This window comes from Erinaceus europaeus, chromosome 5 (assembly GCF_950295315.1).
Source record: "Erinaceus europaeus chromosome 5, mEriEur2.1, whole genome shotgun sequence".
NCBI classification, from domain to species: Eukaryota; Metazoa; Chordata; class Mammalia; order Eulipotyphla; family Erinaceidae; genus Erinaceus; species Erinaceus europaeus.
Genome location: NC_080166.1, coordinates 131,536,076 through 131,556,528, shown reverse-complemented (window position 1 = coordinate 131,556,528; position 20,453 = coordinate 131,536,076). Strand labels below are relative to the sequence as shown.

The window sequence follows — 20,453 nt, the reverse complement described above, 5'->3', positions numbered from 1 at the left end:
TGCTTTAGGGAGGGAAAAAAAAAAAAAAAAGGATGGGTGGAACTAATTTTGGCCCTGAAAAGGGTTTCTAAACACTGTTTCATAGTCCCCTTCCTCCCTCCTGGTTTCTGGGTGTCTGATTTTCTAAGCATAGCCAATCACCATTGTTTGTTGCCCTTTGACAATTTCACTTCTGAGGGATCTGCCAGCCTGGCCCTGGCCCTGATCCGGGCAGAGGAGGGTAAAGGGGGTGGGGGGCCCCTCTGTTGCGGCTGGGGCTGGGTGCTGGCTGTGGTGTGGGCTTCCAGAGGGGAGCAGCAGAGAGACTGCAATGACACTGCTGGTTGGAGCATCTCACTGGTGACGGGTCTGAAAGCACGTGGCTACGTCATGGAAAGCCAGTCTTTTCAATGCAAACTTCAACTCCTCCTCCCTCTAATGCCTGTAACTCACACCCGAGGCTGGGCCAGGGCTCCAGAGGGGAGACTTCCCTCATGCTCAAGGCGGTTGCACCCAGGAGGAGCAAGGGGAAGGAGAGAGGGGCACTACCTCCTGCCAGCGTGAGCAGGGGAGGGACACCTAGATTTGCATCTTCTCTCTTCGGAGCCTGAGAACTGCAGGTTCAATCCGATCTCACTGAACCCTGGCAATTGATTATTAAAAAAAGAGAGAGAGAGGAAAAAAAAAATTAACCCTGGAAGAAGGGAGGTTCTGCCTTCGGCTGCCAGACTCCATCTCTGAGGTGATATTGGTGTGTGAGTGTGTGTGCTCCTGTTTTTTTTTTTTCTCCTTTTCTTTTTCCTTGTTTGTTTCTTTCCTTTTTTTTTTTTTTTCTTCTTTTTTCCTTTTCTTCTAGGGCTCCAGGATGGTAATCTGCTCTCAGTGAGGTGAATCCTGCTCTACCTTCTGCCAAGCCAGCCATCCTCACCGCCACCCAGTGAAAGGCTATGGTTGTCTCTTGGGTGATCTTCTGGGCATTACAGTTTTTCCCGGTTAGTTCTGGCCTCAGTTGGGATTTCTTTGCCTTTTTGTGTGGCTGGATGCTGAAAAAGGATTTTCTGGCCATCCGTTTGGTGATCATCCAGTGGTGAGCAGAAGGGGGGCTTCATCCTTCACCCTGGCCGAAGCAGAAAAACAGTCGCTGAGAAGTCTCAAAGAAATCTACCACGTGAGGGGGAAAAACTGGGAGAAGATTCGGAATATCATCGTTTTTCCTATGGTCAAACCGGTGCCCCTCTTCAGGAGAACTGATTTCAAATTATTATTATGCAACCACAAGGATCTCTTCTTTCTCAGGGTGTGTAAGCTGCTGGATTGCTTTTCGCCCAAATCAATGTGGTTTCTTTGGAACATTTTCAGCAAAGGAACGCATATGCTGCAGTGTCTTTGTGGAAAGAGTCTTAAGAAAAACAAGAATCCAACTGGTAAGCTGAAACGTGCATCATGTTATATTATGCTTCCTTTCTCTCCTTCCTTCCTTCCTTCTTCCTAATAACCAGTCTGTTGCTGACTGAGCTAGCTCTGCGGTTCTCGTATGCAGGGAGGCTGGGGGAAGCAGGACAGTGTTGCTTAAAGAAGGTGCCTTGAGTAAACAGGGAAACAGCTGGATCACAGGCTGGCTGTGAACCCCAAAACCATCATGGGCAGTATCTCTTGGCCATGACCCAATCCATGACTAGCAGGGAGGAGGAAACTTTTCTGTTCTTCTTGTGTGTGTGTGTGTGGAGGGGGAGGTGTATTTCCTTGCCTGTGTTTGGTTGGCATACTGAAGGTTCAGGGCTTGAAGGTTTTGGCCCCAGATAGCTGAAGTTTCTGTAGTTGCAGAGGGAGAGAGAGGCGGACCCGTGGGGGCTTCTCTCTTTCTCTCTCTCCCTCTCTCTCTCTCTTCTGCTGTGGTTCTTGGGGGGCCCAAACGGGGTGGTTGGAGACTTTCTGATGAGCTTGCACAAGCTTCCCCAACCCACCACCTCCTCCATCCCACCCCGCCCCCCAGCCCCCCACAAGCCCCCAGAATTGAAAGGGGGGCCTCCCTGGCTCTGGGCTGGGCTCCCGGGCCAGCCCCCGCCTCCCTCTCGGGTAAAGCTCGCAGGGTTGAACTCATTACACCATTCCTCCTCCCTCGCCACCCGCAGGGCAGGCTGGAGCGGGGCTCTGGCCAGCGGAGAACCCCAGATTGACAAGTCCAGCCCGCTTTCCAAAAGCAGTGTCACAGAGTCCCTCGGGTGGGTAGGATGCTGGCTCAGGTTTCGGGGGGTGCTCGCCTCCTCCGTCACCTCCCCTCACACAACACACCCCATTGCCAAGGGCTCCAACTGGGAAACTTGCAGCTCATTACATAAGAAATGTAAATGCAAAGGGGTTTGGGAGTGGGCGAGTCAGTCCGGGCTTAGGCCAGGTCGGAGGGCTGCGTGGAGGAGGCGGCGGCGCGCGCGCGCGCGCACACAGGGTCCTCAGCGCACGGGCTGCAGCGGGAAGGGTGTGGGTGGCTGGCGTTGCCCAGATTGCTGGGATCCGGCCGGGGCCAGGGTCCTTAGGTCTCAGGTCTGAGTCTGGCTGGAAGGGGGCGGGGGCCTGGCCGTCGGTCCTGCAGTGGCAGCCTGGGCGCTGACGCCGGCACTGCGGTCATCATGAGTCCCAGCGGCCACGGTGACTGACAGCCGGAGACCCAGCGCCTGCCCCGGCAGCAAGTGGCCGCCTCTGCTAGGCAGCCCTGCAACCTTGCACATCAGCGCCGCCCCAGGGGTATCTGGAGTCGGAGGAGGAGGGGGGCAGTGGAGGAGGAGGGGGGAGGAGGAAAAGGAAGGAGAAGAGGAGGAGGAGGAGGAGGAGGAGTGGGTGGGGATGGAGGTAGGTGGTGGGTGTGCAGTCTGAGGCACAGGTACCCCTCCCTCTACACACACACACACACACACACACACACACACACACACACACACACACACACACACTTCTGCAGTAGCAGGAATACTGCGCCCTGTCAAATCATCCAAAAGGGTAGGTGTTGGCTGAGGATGGGCCCCCCAGCTGGGAGTGACTGGTGTCTGGTGTCCCCTCTGGTCCCTAGCTAGGTGCTGCAGTGGACTCTCTCTTTGGCCCAGCTCCTGGTTCTCATCTCCAAGCTCGCACCTCCTGTCCAAAGGCCTCCATCTGTTCCCTCTTCTTCTTCTTCCTCCTCTTTTTTTCCTTCTATTCCTCCTCCTGCCCTTTTACCCTTCTCTCCCTCTCTCTGAACTCCTCCACAGAGAGAGCAACCTTGACTCAAAATTGCCCCAAGCACCAGGTCCAGCTGCACCCTGCACCCTGGCCCACGCCTGTGTCCTGCCTACAATGCCTAGGTCTGTAGTACTTCATTCTCACAAGTTTCCCAAAAGACCCCCCACCCCCAGCAAGACTTTACCAAGTAAGACAAGGAAGGCAGAGGAGAGGGGTCCCTCACAGGGGCTGGGATCCTGGTTTTGGAAGCTTTCCTGTGCCCTTCCTTGAAAAGACTGAGCTTTCTACTGGGAAAGGAGTGCTAGAAAAACCTTTTAGTTTCAAGACTCCACCATTTGTCTTGGGACCTTGAAGTTAGTCCTCCTGTAGTCCTGGGTCATAATTCAGCAGCTGGTGGATGACAACTTTTTCCTGTTGGTTTTCATGAATTTTCTGTTTTTTTTTTTTTTTTTGTAAACAGTTTGGCTAGAAACTGTAATATCTTTCTCAACACAATTTGATTCAAATTCTTATTACATCTTCCCTACCCTACCCACTTCACTTTCATCTCTCTGGAATGCAACAGAATAATTCTTCTTCTTCTCCTTCTCCTCCTCCTTTTTCTTTTTTCTTTTCCCCTCCCTCCCCAAGAGTTTGGAAGGTGTCAAGAAAATGACAACTGATTACCAGAGCAATTTATCTTGTAGCTTATGGATGCAGAGGTTCTTGGGTGGAATTTGTTGGGTTCACACACAACTTGGCTACTGTTACTGTCACAGGGTAGTTCAGTCTTAGATTGCCAGGGCTTACAGTTTTAACCTGGGAGTTGGAACAGTTAAGATTATTATTATTATTATTAAATGGCTCATTAACATATTCTACTGTTTTCTCTCACCTGTCCCAAAATTTGTATTTGCTTTTGAATCAACCTCATATCTGACCAGTACAACTCTTTCAGGATTATTTTTGAGAAACTCCATCCCTCTTCTGTTATTAATGTGAAGTCTAAACACATTCCAGGCTTTAGATCCCAAGACAGCAGTAGCACTAGGCAGCTCTCTGGGTAATTAAAACAAAACACAGATTAAATCCTCTTAATGGAGAAAACCCAAAAGACAGATTGACTGCTCCCTATGATGTCACCTTAAACCAGAAAAGGAGGGCAAGCAACTGGTTTTCGAAACTGAGAAGCATGGTGAAATGCCACCAAGTACCTGTACTAGGACCTTGCATGTGTCGCAGGTTTTCTAGTGATTGTCTTCCCTGTCTTTGCAAGTTGTGATCCAACCATGCACCAGTTATTTCTGATTCCTCTGGACTGTCCACAAGTATAGTTAGAGGTTATGGCGAAGAATTTCAGAGTGTTGCCATGGAATTAGAACTCAAGTTGGTGTGAAAAATGCAGATACTCAATGTGTTAATTTCAGAGAAGAGTTCTCCAGCTTCCCAACAGTTACTAACTCCAAAGTATTGAATGCAATAGTTTTTTTTTTTTTGTAGTTGTTTTTTTAATGTAAAAATTTAGCTTGACAGGTGGTGCAAAGTGCAAGGACTGGCATAAGGATCCCAGTTTGAGTCCCTGGCTCCCTACCTGCAAGGGAGTCGCTTCACAGGCAGTGAAGCAGGTCTGCAGGTGTCTGTCTTTCTCTCCCCCTCTCTGTCTTCCCCTCTTCTCTCCATTTCTCTCTGTCCTATCCAATGATGACATCAATGACAACAAAAAAACAACAAGGACAACAAAAGGAAATAAATAAATATTTTAAAACATTAAAAAATAGCTTGAAAGGGACACTAAGAAGGTTATATTTTCAGGGTATAGGTTCTTAAAAATCAGTTGCAGTAGCTTTAAAATTCTGGACGTAAAGGAAATTTACTATCTTCATAAAAGCAGTCAGAAAAGTGTAGCTGCTCTGAGAGGGCACGGACACACACACACACACACACTCACACACACACACACACACACCTGCTTACTTGTCCTACTTTGCTGGTATAGAGAGAAGTAGCTATCTGTTTAGAAATAAATGCTACCTGCTTCAACTTTCCCTGTATGAGTCATGCAAGGTGACTATATTTTAGGCAAATCATTAAATAGAGAATGTGAAATCCACGGTGCTTTTCTTGCCTGGAGGAGAGTTTGATCAAATTCCTTCAACTAGTAATGATGGCTTGGACTGACCCATGTGTGCGATAGCCTGGTTTGGGATGTAATCTAGGTCACTGAACTTTGAATGATGCTGCCAAGGAAAGAGATGTGGTTGGGGAAAAAAACAAAGTCTACCACAAAGAAGAAAAAACAACAACAACACAAAACTAAGGTCTTGCCATAGGAATACATCTTTGCAGACACATAAGGTACCAAAGGTTAATGAAATTAGAGACCCCCAAATACTGTGTGTACACACACACACACACACACACACACACACACACTGCTATGGCTGGACAGGATTTTGAAAAGTAGAGATTTTAAGAGAGGGTGCATATAGTCATTTAATAGAATTTTCATATTTAGTGGAAGGAGTGGAAGGAAGCAGAGGGCCTGCACTTAGTTCTTCAGAGCGTATTTCAAAAGTCCCACAAGTTCACAGCCTGGGACATTTGGCTTTTTGGAATCAGTCTTCCTCTCTGCCAGAGAACTCAGAGGAAATAAAATGGCCTTGACAGAACTCACCGCCGCTTTTCTGTTTCCTTCTTGTTATGGTGTCTTTTCAATTCTTCTAGCATCTTTCACTAAGCTGCCCTAGCACCTGGGAAGGCAGGTTACTAGTCTAGTTTCTCCTCAGAGTGACTTGCTTGCCATCTAGAGTTATCGCAGTGTGTGGAAGTAAGACATTTTGGAGAGGAGAAAGGGAGTGTGTGTAGTTTATTCCTTCTCAGCCTGCTGACCGTGCTGCCTTAGAGCTGGGCGAGGCAATAATGGGCCCCAGCTCCTGGGTTGCTAGACACTGAGCATAAATCCAGAGCGCATTTGGGGAGCACCAGACAGGGGTGAGATTCTTCCCCTCCCAAGATGTTTGCCTTGGGAGTGGGCTTCCATGAAATAAGAGTACGTCTCAGGAAGCTTAAGTTGCTAAAGTGATCATGTGGACTTTCTCTCTCTCTTTCTTCCATCCTTTCTTTCTTTCTTTTTTAAAATACCTACAGAGGGGGGACTTGAACCCCAGGTTCCTTGAGCATAGTAACAGTGTACTCTCCCTAGTGTGCCACCATTTAGCTCCAAATGAAATTTCTAGAATAGTGTCAGTCCATGGACCAATGGGTAGCTTTCTAGATAGGTTTCTAAGTATTGCCTTAAAAAAACCATTTATTTATTTTTATATTTTAATTATTAAAAAATATATTTTCCTTGATTGAAACAGAAAGAAATTCAAAGGGAAAGGGGAGATAGGGAGAGAGAAAGAGAGACACCTGCAGTTCTGCTTCACCACTGGTGAAGCTTCCTCCCTGCAGGTGGAGAATATTGGCTTGAACCTGGGTCCTGGATAACTGTAAAATGTATGTTCAAAGAGGTGCACCACTCCTGGCTCATCTAAGTCTTGGCTTGATAGAAGTGTGGTTTTCAAGGGGCCAGGTGGTGGTGTACCTTACAGTGCCGAAAGACCAGGGTTTGAGCCTCCGGTTCCCATCCTTAAGGGGAAAGCTTTGAGAGTGGTGAAGCAGTGCTGCAGGTATCTGTCTCTCTCCTTCTCTATCTCTTCTTTCTTTCTTGACTTTTGCTGTCATTATCAAATAAATAAAAGATAATATTTAAAAAATAAAAAAGAAAAGTGTGGTTTTCTTTGACATTTCTATTCAGATTAGCACGTATGAGCTCCTCTGTGTGATGGTTTCAACTTGGTTCGAATCCTGGGAATAACTTTGGCCGTCCTCCTCACTCATCCTGTTCTCATTTAAGCATCAGTAACTGAGAACAGCCTTTCAAATGATGCATTGCTCTCAGAAGGTGCTAAAGCTAATTCTATACTCATTTTCACATTCCCCACATGGAACCATGTCTCTAAAAATGTTCAAACTCAGTCTCCCATGTTTTAGCTACACAAACACTGGGGATTTTGGGGAAGTGTTTTTATACATATGGCAACAAGGACAACAACCTAAGTTTTCGCTCCTTCACACATTTTGGCATAATAATTCACTCAATTGACTCATAAGTTTTCTATAAATACCATGTCAATGTCTCTAGATGGAAGCAATTTATTCAAAATAGTCTCTTATGCCTTAAGGGGAAGTAGTTTCGATGTTTAAGGGCATATGAGATGCTTCATTAGACTTTAAAGGAGAGATTGTGCCTTCTCTCCCTCTCTCTCTCTTCCTCTCTCTCTCTCTCTCTGATTTATTTATTTAATGAGAGAAAGGCAAGAGGAAAGAGAGAGAACCAGAGCATCACTCTGGCACCTGTGATGCCAGGGGTCAAACTCAGGACTTCATGCTGGGGAGTCCAGTGCTTGACCTACTGCATCACTCATTCCTTTGTGCCTATATATCATTTTTCTGCATCTTAAAACTATCAATGAACAACAGTTTGAAATCACACACAAAAAGGACTCAAGTTTTATTTTTAATCTCAGCAGGAAACTCCCAGCTTTGGGTATGCTTATAAACACGCTGATGAAGAAAATTCTAGCTGGAATTTGAATTAAAGAGAGAATATGCATGCCTGTTATAAAAAATGTTGACTTATGGAGTGATAAATTTGTTTTTCAGTAAGGCAGCTGCCTAATCCACAGTGAGCTCATGTGTCTATCTATATTCTTATAGAACCCAACCAGGTGCCATTTCTGCCTGTCCATTGCTATGGTCTGTGTGGTGTTTCCTAAGGTTTTTGTTTGTGTACCAAGCACCTGACTTAGTTATAGCAGTTTCCCTTGAGCACTGGAGGGTATAGTGAACTTTCTACTCAAGATTGCTCGGTTTCTCCTTTTGATTCAGGAGTTAAACTCCTGTCTTTGCTGCTCTTTTAAGGGTCAGCCATGTCCTTGTCCCTGCCTTGTCTTTTTCTTTAGTTATTACAGACTAAAACTTCCTGCTCTGGTCAGAACTGAACAGGTAAGATGAGGAAAGAAAGCCCAGAGGGTCTGCAAAATGTGACGGTGAAATGAAGGCATAGGCTAGACATCCTGTAAGAGACACTGAAGTTTTTGTTTATCTGATCTATCAATACCAGCTAAGTTAGCTGCCTAACAGTTATCAGTCACTGTTGCTATTATCCTTGTCCCCAGAAAAAGAGCTCTGGTTAGGACACACAGCAGGTTTGCAACATCTTTTTTATTAAATGGATAGTGAGAAGCAGGGCTCTTGGAGAAAGCAAACTAGGGGACTATAGCTGGCTGTAAGTCCGTGCTACTTGGTTAAGTTCAAGGTTAGTGTTAATGGCCTTCTTGCTCTTCACCTGCTGTGACTGTGCCTCCCAGAATATGGTTTGCAATCATCCCCTTGACCCAGGTTTTCTTGTTGCTGCAGACTTGAGGCCCGTGTCATGAATACAAGCTCAGGGGCCAGTTCACCTGCCCCTTCTGTCTCTCTTGGCCTCAGAATATCGAGTGTGGTCGCCCTGTCATATCCCTTCTACCAGTTCTCCCTTCATTTTCTTGTCTAATCTGCTTTCCTTATGCTTCCAAAGGAAGAACCCATTTGCACAAACAGCTGGCTGACTTCCTCTTTTCTTTTCTCCTTCTTTCCTTCGCCCCTTCCTTCCTTCCTTCCTTCCTTCGCCCCTTCCTTCCTTCCTTCCTTCCTTCGCCCCTTCCTTCCTTCCTTCCTTCGCCCCTTCCTTCCTTCCTTCCTTCGCCCCTTCCTTCCTTCCTTCCTTCCTTCCTTCGCCCCTTCCTTCCTTCCTTCCTTCCTTCGCCCCTTCCTTCCTTCGCCCCTTCCTTCCTTCCTTCCTTCCTTCCTTCCTTCCTTCCTTCGCCCCTTCCTTCCTTCCTTCCTTCGCCCCTTCCTTCCTTCCTTCCTTCCTTCCTTCCTTCCTTCCTTCCTTCCTTCCTTCCTTCCTTCCTTCCTTCCTCTGCAGAATGGGAATGCTGTCTCCTGCTCTGGTTTGGGGACAGCATCTAAACCAGATGCAAAGCAGCCTGTAGACCCCCCTCCCACCCCAGTTTGCTCTCTCCCCTGACACTCGCCATATGCAAACTTGCAGGGGGGGGGTGCCTGCTCTTGCCACACTGCTCCAGGGAGCACTGTCAAGGTGTTTGTTGCTGCCCCACAGTGGCCTGAGCCACGGGGTTTGGATGAGAGGTTTCCGACAAGACAGCATGGTTTGGGGGAGCACAGTTCCCCCCCCCCCTTGCCCCCCCCACACTCTGCAGGGCAGTGGATTCAGGCGGTTTCCTGCTAGTGCAGCCTCGATCCGCTGGCAAGTGTCGCCCCCCCCTGGATGGCCCGCCCGAAGCCGGCTCCTCAGGGCGCTCTGCAGAGACTGGGGTGCCCTCAGTGTGGGGAGCAACCTGCACCCCGGGACTTGCTGGGTGCGCCGGGTGCTCTGCGGCGCAATGCGGCGGAAGCGGCCCCTCCCGGCCACCGTAGCGCGGGAAGCCGCCGTCGCTATGGAGATGACCTCTGACCCCTGCGCGTGGTGTGTGGGGGGGGCGGGGGGCGGGGCGTGCGCCGCGCTGCCATGGGAACCGTCGTGGCGCGGGAATCTCAGGTGACCCGGCTGGGTGCGAGTGATGCTCACCACTCGGCGACAGCACCCGTGGGTGCTCCCGACCGCCTGGGGCCGCCGCTGAGGGTCGGGGCCCGCAAACAGGTGGCCGCCACCCGCAGTCGGGACACCGGATGAGGACGGGCACCCAGGAAGCGGCTGGCCGGCTGGCCGGCTGGCCTGGTGCCGCCGGAAGTTCTCCCGGGACTCAGTTTCCCCGGGGTACCGCAGCAGTCACCTGGGGTCCCCTCGGGGTCCGGGGCTTTTGCAAGTTTGGCCCCAAGGCAGAGGCATGGCAGCCTGGCCCCTGCTCCTGCATTTCCAGCAGCCCCCGGTCCCCCTGCTCTTTGGAGCAGGAAGATGTCTCAGAAGCTCAGTCCACCCTCAGAGGGCCCCCAGTTCCTAGGGACTCTGTAGAGAGAGCATGTTTGTCTCAAATGCACAAGGAAGGGACACGACTTCTTAAAAAAAAAAAAAAAAAGCATTTTTGTTTTCTCCATCCAGAATCCTACCGTCCCCACCAAACCTGCAGAAAGGGGAAAAGTCTGGGATCTGGTGGTGGTGGAAAAGGTGAGGTGGGGTTTTGAACTGTTGGTGTCAGGGCTGCATTTTTTTTTTCCTTTTTTTTTTTTTTTTGTGGATTTTGGGATCATGGCTTCTAATTTCACAAAGAATTGGGTGGCAAACCCAGTGAATGACTTGGCTGCAAGAAGGGCATAACCCCCCCCCCCACATCCCTCCCCCCACGGAATCTGATGTTTGAAAGGTTGTCATGTGTCTCGCCAGGCACATCAGCTGGGACACAGAAGAGTTATCCCTGGGCTGTGTTGAGTGGCCTGTTGGGCATCAGAAGTATGATGAGAACAATAAATAGATAAGTAAATAAATAAAGAGATAGAAAAAAGTGCAAAAGATTACCACCACTACCATCCTGCCACCCCAAGATCTAGGCTGTTGCCCAAGACAGCAGTGAGGAAGACAGACAAGCCCCCCTCCCTCGCATAATCCTTGCATTTGCAAAGGACAGGACAAGTGTGATATTTTTACCTTTCTCCCGCCCTTGACTTCTGCAAACAGACCAGAGACACCCTGCCTCTCCTGGTAAGAATCCCTACTCTTTGTTGACTTCTGCCAGTTTTCCCAGGCACTTAGCTGCAGGCTCCAGGGAGAGTGGTGCTCAGAGGCTGTATTTCTGGTATCTGTTACAGTGTTGGCAAAGGTTTTCATTAATTCTAGATTCCCTTTGACTGTTTCAGGGAATAAATGGTAGTGGTTTTCCTGAGAATTCCCTTAGGGTTCCGATTATTCCAAGAGGGACCCACAGTCCCAGTTGGTGAATTTGTGTTTGCAGTTCAGAGAGACTTAGTAGACTGTCCTGAATTTTTCATTAACCTTTTGCAGTGGGTCTTCCAATGTCGTTATTTTGGACCCTTGAAATCTTGTTTTGGGAAATGTTTACATGCCGATTGACATTAAGCATTTTGTCTGTTCAGCTTGGAAGCCCTCACTTTCCGTAGCATTTCTCGAATAAGCTCTTCTAATGGGATCAGTCCTTGCTACTGGCCATTGCAATTTGCGCGTGTCCTAGTATGATCTTGCTTTTTTTGAAGGTAGCTGTAACTCCCAGGACTGCAATTCTGAAACAAGAGGCAAGAAGTTAGTTTAGCTTGAAGGTGGCATATGAAGATCCCATTTCTTTAGCCAAAGTTTGTCTCTCAGAGTCATGATACAAAAGAAGGAGCATGAATGGGGATTTTGTGGTGTTTCACAGTGTTATCTCATTGAGTGGGTATGTCCTAGATGCTGGCAGAGAATGTATCATCAATCTAACCCATTTGGCCACCAGCTCTTACTGGGATGGGATTCTTAGAGTCAAATGGTGAGTGCTCTACCAACTTTTAAGTGCTAGTGATGGTACTAGTGCTTAGGTAGCTTTGGCCCCAGGATTCCCATTAGCAATGGATCTGTTATAGCTTTTAGGAGGAGTTGTGTGAAGATAACAGATGCCCTATGGCATGTAACAGTCTGACACATGTTAATTAGATTTTAATGAACTGTCGGTCAAAGTAATTAAAATTTCTTGCCTTAATCTACTCCCCCAAGCCCCTGAATGGTTTATGTCATGGACTGCCCTTGAAGCTTTGGGAAATGCCTAGGGGCTGCCATCTTGTTTTCTTGAGGTTGAGAGATACCCATTATTTCCCTTTATGAATTCTCCCTAGTTCAGTCAGACCCGCCATGTCTGTTTCCTGAGACTCAGAAGGCCCCCCTGAAGGTGTTTACCTTGCAGTTTTCCACCCAGAATTAACGACAATCTCGAAGAGTCCAAAAGGCAAATTCAGCTGAATTAGATCCAAGAGAAGCTTACCAGAGACTCCAGAGCCCGACAAAGAGACAGGGAAGCATCGAGACTCAGCGGGCATGCTCTCGTGTGTCTAGGAGTGGTCCCACTTGGTCAACAAATGTCTATAGGTTGCACCTTGTTGTCCAAAGTGTCAGCTGACAGAACTATTGCTTAAACAATTTAGTGAGGGGCTTAAGTTTCTTTATTCAAGAGCAAACAACCCATGGGTGGGGGAGTAACTGTACCTCTTCCTAAGATGGTCTTGGACAAGAGTGTCTAGAGTCGTAGAAGAGGCGTCGATTGAGGTAGCAGAGTCCACAGCTAGACATATGCATGTACTATGTCGTGTCAAGAATGAAGCCTGTGTCCTGTTCTGTGACATGGCGACTAACCTTTTATGTGGAGAATGGCTTTGGGTGTGTGTGGGGGGCAAGTTTGAAGCTAGAAAGACCACAGAGGAAACAAAGAAAATGGAAGTGGTGAGGTCCAAAGTGACAGGGACTGGAGAGGAAATGGGAACCATGTATCTGAGTGACAAGCTTGAATCTGGGAAGAAAGGAGAAGTCTAGAATGTTCTCAGCCATATGTTTTTGATTTGGAGAACTCTTATTGATCCTGACGCACGGTCTCCTTGAAACATGCAGTAAACACTTGACTTCTTTCAGACCATTCACTATTTGAGGGGCTTTGGTAGCTCTTAATAGCAAGCAGGAAGCCTTGACCAGTATCTTTCTAGACCAAAATGTACATAGGCAGTTCCAGGTTAGTTGCTCAGAATAAGAGTTTATTTTCTTGACTTCAAATATGAAAGTCAAGTGTTGGGATGAAAAAGTGTTTCATAATAAAGAGAAGTCAAAATGTTATTTTGTAATGATCAATGCTTTTGTACATAATACCTTTTTTTTTTTTTTTTTGGTTTGAGGATTGAAATAGTGAAATTAAAAGCCAATTTCTCAGATAAACTGTTTAGGTTTTAAAAAAAAAAGCATAAGCTTTATTGAATTTACATATGTAAATGTGCACACCTGTGGTTGGTTTAGATAGAAAATATAGTTGTAATTAAAAAGCTTCCTTTTCTCCGTAGCCTTTTGCTGTCTGCATGACCACAGTGAGTGGTAGTCTCTTCTGGATGCTGCCTCTTAGATAAAATGTGGTTTGGGCGGGAGGGATTGTAATCTTTCTTCTTCCCTCTTTCCTGTGTGAGGCATATGTTATACGACTGGACGTTCAAAAAAGGAGAAATGTGAATGTAAGAAGGTTTCAAGAGTAAAGCAATTGTAGCTTTCCCCCTGAAAATAGCCACGAAGTCCCAAATCTGAAAAATCGTCTTTGGTTGAGCTACGGTTATTGCATCAGGTGTTAGAGTTCTTTTCTTCTCTCCCTCCCTTTCTCCTTCCCTTCTTTTCCTTCCCTCCCTTCCTTCCTTCCTTCCTTCCTTCCTTCCTTCCTTCCTTCCATTCATCCATCCTTCATTTCACTGCTCAGCTTATGTTGGTTGTGAGGATTGAACCTGCAATCTCAGAGCTGAGAGTCTTTTTGCATAACCATAGTGCTGTCTCCCTTTCAAACAGAAAGGGTTCTGTTTGCTGAGAGACTTGAGTGGGCTCCTCAGTTGAGCAGGTATTATCATGCTTGCTCTCGTGTCTGTGGGCACGCTGGAAATGTGAGCAAATACACTCTTACTGCATTCACTATCAAATACACTCTTACTGTCAAACAACGTGAGTCATTTCCTAGCAATAGACATTTCTTTCAAAATATTTATTTTTATTAGCAAGGGAGTAAGTGAGAGAGACAAGCTACAGTGTTTAGTACTGTCATGTGGTGGTGCTGGGGGTATTGAACCTGGGACCTCTGGGAACTCAGGCATAGATGGTGCTGTTCTCTAATGACAAACTCTCACCTTAGTCCTGGAATCTACATTTTTTTTTTTCATTTACTTAATTCTTTTGCTTTAAAAATTTCCACACAATTCCCACTACCAGAGTTCCATATCCCATCCCCTCCCTTTAAATCTTTACTGTTCTTTATCCTTTGGGGGACATGGACCCAGGATCGTTATGGGGAGCAGAAGGTGGGAGGTCTGGCTTCTGTAATTGCTTCTCTGCTGAACATGGGTGTTGGCAGGTGGATCCATACCCCCAGCCTATTTCTGCCTTTCCCTAGTGGGGTTGGACTCTGGGGAGGTGGGGTTCCAGGACACATTGGTAAGGTTGTCTGCCCAGAGAAGTCATGTTGGCCTCATGGTGGCATCTGCAACTTCATGGCTGAAAAAGCATTAGGATATAAAGCAAAATAACGTGTTTAATAATCAGGAACCTAAAGGCAAGAATATAGCAGATCAGATTTGGGGTCTCCATTTTGGAAAAGGCTAGTAGGTCTGTTTTGGGTATATTCCAAGGGGGGCATGACTATTAATTTTTGCCTGAGCCGGACAGCTAACATACAGGTGGACTAAAGGTATTGTCTGGGGAGATGGTGTCAGAGTTAGAAAAAAGGACTAGAAAGCTGGATCAGGGAAGAGAGTAGCTCCCAAATATGGGAAAACTATATAGACACTGTTAACTGTAAACCCTCCATCAATTTGATCTTATCCTATGGTCTTGTCGGCATTTTTAATTTTTTTTGTAAATAAATTAAAAGAAAGAGTGATGAAGAAATAGAGAGAGGGAGAGGGAGAGTGAGAGGAAGGGAGGGAGGGAGAGGGAGAGTGAGAGGAAGGGAGGGAGAGGGAGGGAGGGAGAGAGGGAGGGAGGGAGAGAGAGAGAGGGAGAGACAGAGAGAGAGAGAGAGAGAGAGAGAGAGAGAGAGAGAGAGGAATAAAAGTGACCATAGCACTGAAGTTCCCTTCAGTGTGTGTCGGGAACTAGGCTCAAACCTAGGTCTCATGCATGTCAAAGCAGCATAGTTCACACTACTGAATTATTTCACTGGCCCTAATTTAATTCTTTAAAAAAAGTACCAGGAAGTATTGTCATCTCTATTTCACAAATAAAACTATATGACCTGTAGATTAAGGAATTTATTTAAGATTCCTTAGCTAGCAAGTGATAAAATTAAGCTCTCAGTCCTTTCTAACTCTAGATTCATAGTACTTCATCTACAATCACTTGTCTAAAATCAGACACTGAAAATAACTGTGATGAATGGTAGTCCTCATCTAACATTTATTTTTAGAACAATAGACTTGATCTCAATGACTGCTTATTGGTCACTTGCCAGGAGCCCCTCCATCCTTGAGGAGTTGATTATAAGAACCCTGAATGTCTGCATATCAGCTGCATTAACTGTGAAGACCCAGAGGTGATCATTCTCTCTCTCTCTCTCATTCTCTCTCTCTCTCACACACACACATACACACACAGTAGTGCTCTCTAAAGAAAGGAGGTGGGTGGACCAAGGAAAATCTTCAAAGCCTTGACACAAAGAGATATCTCTTATAATGTTACAGTAAAAGGAAAAAAATGTTTTAAAATAAACTATGAAATATGTATAAGCATTAAAAAAATTTCCATCTATGGTGGAGATAGGATAATTGTTAGGCAAATTAACTCATGCTTGAGGCTCTGAGGTCCCAGGTTCAATCCCCCACATTACCATAAGCCAGAGTTGAGCAGTGCTATGGTAGAAAAAGAAAAAAAAAAAACAAAAACCTTTGTGTTGGTCATCATTTCTCCTTTGACTAATTCTGCTTCTAAAGACCCCTTCTGTTTCTATCCATGTTGGTCATCAAGCCAGGTTCCCTTGCATTGCTTGATGCTGTGGTCTATTTACATAATCACTGTTTTGCCTGAGATGCGCCCTGCCTGCAGGGTATTGGTTTAATCCTCACTGGTTAGAACCTTAGCAACAGCTGGAGACCTGCCCTGCCTGCAGGGCATTGGTTTAATCCCCACTGGTTACATGGAAGCTTGCTACTTTCATGCGCTTTTCTCCTCTCCACCCTCTACCCATTTCCTTTTCTGGCCTGCCACTTCCACTCCGGAAGGTATAAAGGCAGTTCTTTTCTGATCAATAAAGGCAGCATTGCATTGCTTTCCCACTCAGCCACGAGAGTTCCTAGTTCCTCTCCATCGCTGAGTAAGCAGCGGCCTAGGTTGGCTCAGGTCGAATTCTCTGCAACCCGGAGAGCACGTGCGGGGAAGACACACCCTCAGGTTAGCCCGGCACTTTTGTGGCTGGGTCATAGCAGCAGCAGTAAAGTGTTAAACTTCATAGCTTGAGGCCCAGGGTTAGGTCCCTGGCAGTGCATATGCCAGAGAGGAATTCTTATCTCAGTTCTTTTTCTGTGTCTCTCTGTCACTCATAAAAGTAAGTAAACATTTAAAACTATTTATTTTATGCTCTTTGATACTTCATTATTGCATCTTGAGTGCAAACTTTAAAATTTTATTTTATTAGTGATTTAATAGTGATTTAACAAGATTGTGAGATAAGAAGGGTACAATTCCACACAGCTCCCACCAAAGGAGTTTTGTGTCCCATCCCCTCCATTGGAAGCTTCCCTATTCTTTATCCCTCAAGGAGTATGGACCAGAGATCTCTATGGGGAGCAGAAGGTGGGAGGTCTGGTATCTGTAAACTGTTTTCAGTGCTGCACGCAATAATACTTCTGAAGTCTGGTAAAAGTGTCGCATCATTATCGCTTGTGGTTTTATTTTTCTACATTGTATTTCATATTGTGAATAATCTCAAATGAGATAGTGCTGGGGAGATTCTGTTACGTCCCTGGCATTGATATCATTTTAGGTAACAGTAAGCAGTGACATGCATGCTAGAGAGAGGGTGTGTAAGCTGATGTGTGTCGTGGGGACCCCTGCCTGGACCACTTGTCTGGACCCCTTAGGACTGGGACTGCCCCTCTGTTGCTGCATCAGCGTCCTGACTTGTACCGTCACACCCCAAGTTTTGCCTCATCCCATGTTTCCTTTCATTTTATCTTGGGAAAGTCTTGTCAACAATTTACTGTTTGAGGTAAGGTCAACATTATTGTCTCACTGGATTTTAATTTTCACATGTGTTACATCAGGGAAACAAGGTCAGAAAATGCTGCAATACAACTGTCAGAAAATAAACGAGACTCTCAGTCTGAACTTGAGGCATTTGCCCAAGTTGGCATTGGTCTGACTTAATTTTTATTTCTTTCTGTATTGCAAGTAACATGTGAAAGTAAGTTGTCACACAGACCTCATTATATTATGTAGTTGAGTGGTTTTGTTATAAGTAAATATTCCACATCACGTTTCAACTCGTGAATGTATACTAAACATGCCTGATTTTTAAAAGGGCACATTGCTCTACTTAACATAAATGATTAAAAAAAGAAGATATTGCTCTACTTAACAGAACTCTCGTAAAGTATTTTGAATCCTGTATTACTGGTACCGGTGCTCTAAGTAATAATAGCAGTCTTAAGAGAATGCTTCCTATTTTTAGGTGATTCACCTCTATTACTTAATCCGTCTTCAAAACCACAGTATGGGGTTTTGTTCTACTTCTGTTAAAAGGATGAAGCAGGGCCCCAGATGGTGGTGCATCTGGTTAAGCACTCACATTGCAGTACACAAGGACCCTGGTTCAAGTCCCTGGTCCCCATCCCCACCTGCAGGGGTGAAGTTTCACAAGTGGCGAAGCAGTGCTGCAGGTGTCTTCTCTATCCCTCTCCCCTCTCAATTTCTGTCTCTATCCAATAAAAAAATAAGACAAAATTAGACTTCACTTAAAAAAAGAAAAAGGATGAAGCCCAGGCATGAAAGGTTAAGGGTGTAGGCTGAGGTGTCAGAATGGGAAGGTTTTTCACACAAACTAAGCAGTCTTACTCCACAAATCTCTCTATTACAGCTGCCTGTCTAGAGACAGTGTTCAGAGTATGTACGGACAGATGGCCCGTATTGTTGAGTGTGTCTCTGGCCCATCATATCCTGAAACTGAATGGAGCTGCAGCATATTCAGCATTCAAATAATTAGGCGTTTTTAATCCAGCATAATCTATATACATTAAAATGCACAATTATTTTTTATTTTTTTAATATTTTACTTATTTTCCCTTTTGTTGCCCTTATGTTTTATTGTTGTTGTAGTTATTATTGTTGTTGTTATTGATGTCGGCCTTCCTGGATAGGACAGAGAGAAATGGAGAGAGGAGGGGAAAACAGAGAGGGGGAGAGAAAGATGGACAGCTGCAGACCTGCTTCACCACCTAACCGGGCGGCCCTAACTGGGAGCCTTATGCCGGTCCTTGCGCTTTGCGCCACGTGCGCTTAACCCGCTGCCTGACTCCCATGACTTTCCTTTCTAAGAGAGCTAGAGCTTCATGTGAGATAGATATAGGGAGAGACTTTAGACACAAGGAGACTCTCCTGTCACTTAAGTCATGGAGTCTCCATGCCTTCAGGTCTGCTGCTTGTACTCAGTTCGCTGATTTGGAGACTCATCTCCGTGGCAGAACGTTAGGTGCACATGGAGTTTGAGGCAGCAGCTTCTGTTTCCTTTCATAAACTCCAGACTGCTTGCTGAACAGATTCACTTTTAGTTAACTTCCAGGAGTTGTCCAAAACCACAAATGGCTTGAGACGGGACCCCGGCTTGCCAGCTACTGAGTTACTCTGTGCCAGTTCTGTAGATGCTGGCTGGAGCCAGGAGACTTCCTGGTCAGAGATAAGGACCTTATTCCTCAGGGGACTGACTGACTGACTGACTGCGGGCTTCAAGTTCTTAACTGTTCTTGGTTCTCCTTGTCCCACACATGTCCCAAGGCCAGGACTGGGTGGCCCAGGAGGAGGCGTGCACACAGCAGCAGTGTGCCACAGTTGTGGAACCTCCCCCTCTTTTTCGGAGCCTCTGGGAAAACTGCCCAACCTTTGCCCAACAGGGAAGCAATATCTGTATCTCCTCGTTAGTAGACAGGTCTGTCCTGGGACCTGGACTGAGGCACTACTCTAGGCCCCAAAGTTGTTTGCAGTGTGAATATCCTCCTAAAGGTAGTTCAGACAAAAGCCTTTACAAGACCTGGAGAAAATCCCGTTGCTAAGTCACTATGTACACATCATCCTTGTCTGGGAGCTGACTCAGGGTAGGACTTTCAAACAGGAGGTCCTGGCTTCCTTCTCAGCACTGCACATGCTGGAGTCATGAGGCAGTTCTCTCTCAGTAAATAATTAACTAAGTCTTATCAATATTTCCCTGTAAAGAGACCTTGTCTTTCCCCTTCTATTCATCCGTTTTTGTTCCCCAAAAAAAGTTGGAAATTATGAAAATGATCCTAAAGTTTCAAGCAGGTAAATAATATACAATCCTGCACGATAAACACATTTATTAACTCGGGTGCATGAAAATTCCATGTTAGTTCTTGAGAAGGATTTAGAGCTTTCTGTAAGGTCTGGTCCTTGGACCCTAAGTATTTTAACTAATGCAGGGAGGGACACTAGCTAGTTAAGGAGCAAGAGTTCTGAATGACAGAAGGCTTACTGAGTGCTGAGGAGTCCCAGCTAGGATGGAAAGGGAGACAGGGCCATTTCTTAATGACCTGCCCTGACTCCAGCACTGGTTTCAGTCTGGAGAAATATATATGGAGAGAGAAAGAGAGAGAGGGAGAGAGAGAGAGAGAGAAGTGAAAGAAGGAGAAGGTGGAGAGAGGAGATGAGAGAGGAGAGGAGAGAGGGGATTGAGCTGGCAAGGGGAGCTCTGGAGGGAGACTCAGTGGCTGAGGGGAGGTACATGCCTGGGAATTTGTGGAACTGTTGATGGAATCATATTTTAGGGGGATTAGAGGGACCATAATAGTTTGGAGACCACAAGGGTGGTGAGGAGGAGGAAAATTAGATGTGGTGAAGGTTAGTGAACTAGAGAGATTCTCTAGAGCGAGGAGTGACTGGACTTGAGAGACTTGGAGACTTGGAGAGTCACTGCTTGTGGGAGGAGAGGAGGCCTGGGCAGAGGGCTGGAGGGAGGGGATTCCTAATAGGAAAGCAGTCAAATGAGACTATCTCTTCTTCTGTGGAGAAAGGGAATGGGAGATGCTCCAGAGGAGGGCTCTGTGTCTGTCTGTCAGAATATGGGTGGGCAAGAAATTGCCCAGCATATGGGGAGGGGGGTAAAACCAAGGCACAGGGCGAGATCATGCAGCAGGAGGGGCTCTGTTCTATCTGAACTCAGAAGGATGGATTCTACCCCAAGGGGTAAGGGGAAGGAAGGCGTGGCGTCTCATTGAGCCCTGGCCTTCTCCTCCTCCTTGAAACCACAGATGGTTGACAACATGAGACAGGACACGTAGCTGGCAGCCACGTGGATTCCCTT

The 20,453-nt window shown here is 46.3% G+C and overlaps 1 protein-coding gene across 1 annotated transcript in view; it reads left to right on the top strand.

The window, feature by feature from the left end:
- Window positions 1-413: 413 nt before the first annotated feature.
- Window positions 414-20,453, top strand: part of FGF14 (fibroblast growth factor 14) — a 713,205-nt gene continuing 693,165 nt past the window's right edge. The window contains exon 1 of the mRNA XM_007539846.3: window positions 414-1,403. Within this exon, the coding sequence (XP_007539908.1) occupies window positions 1,196-1,403 (208 nt within the window). The 5' untranslated portion in view covers window positions 414-1,195. The remainder of the gene's footprint in view (window positions 1,404-20,453) is intronic.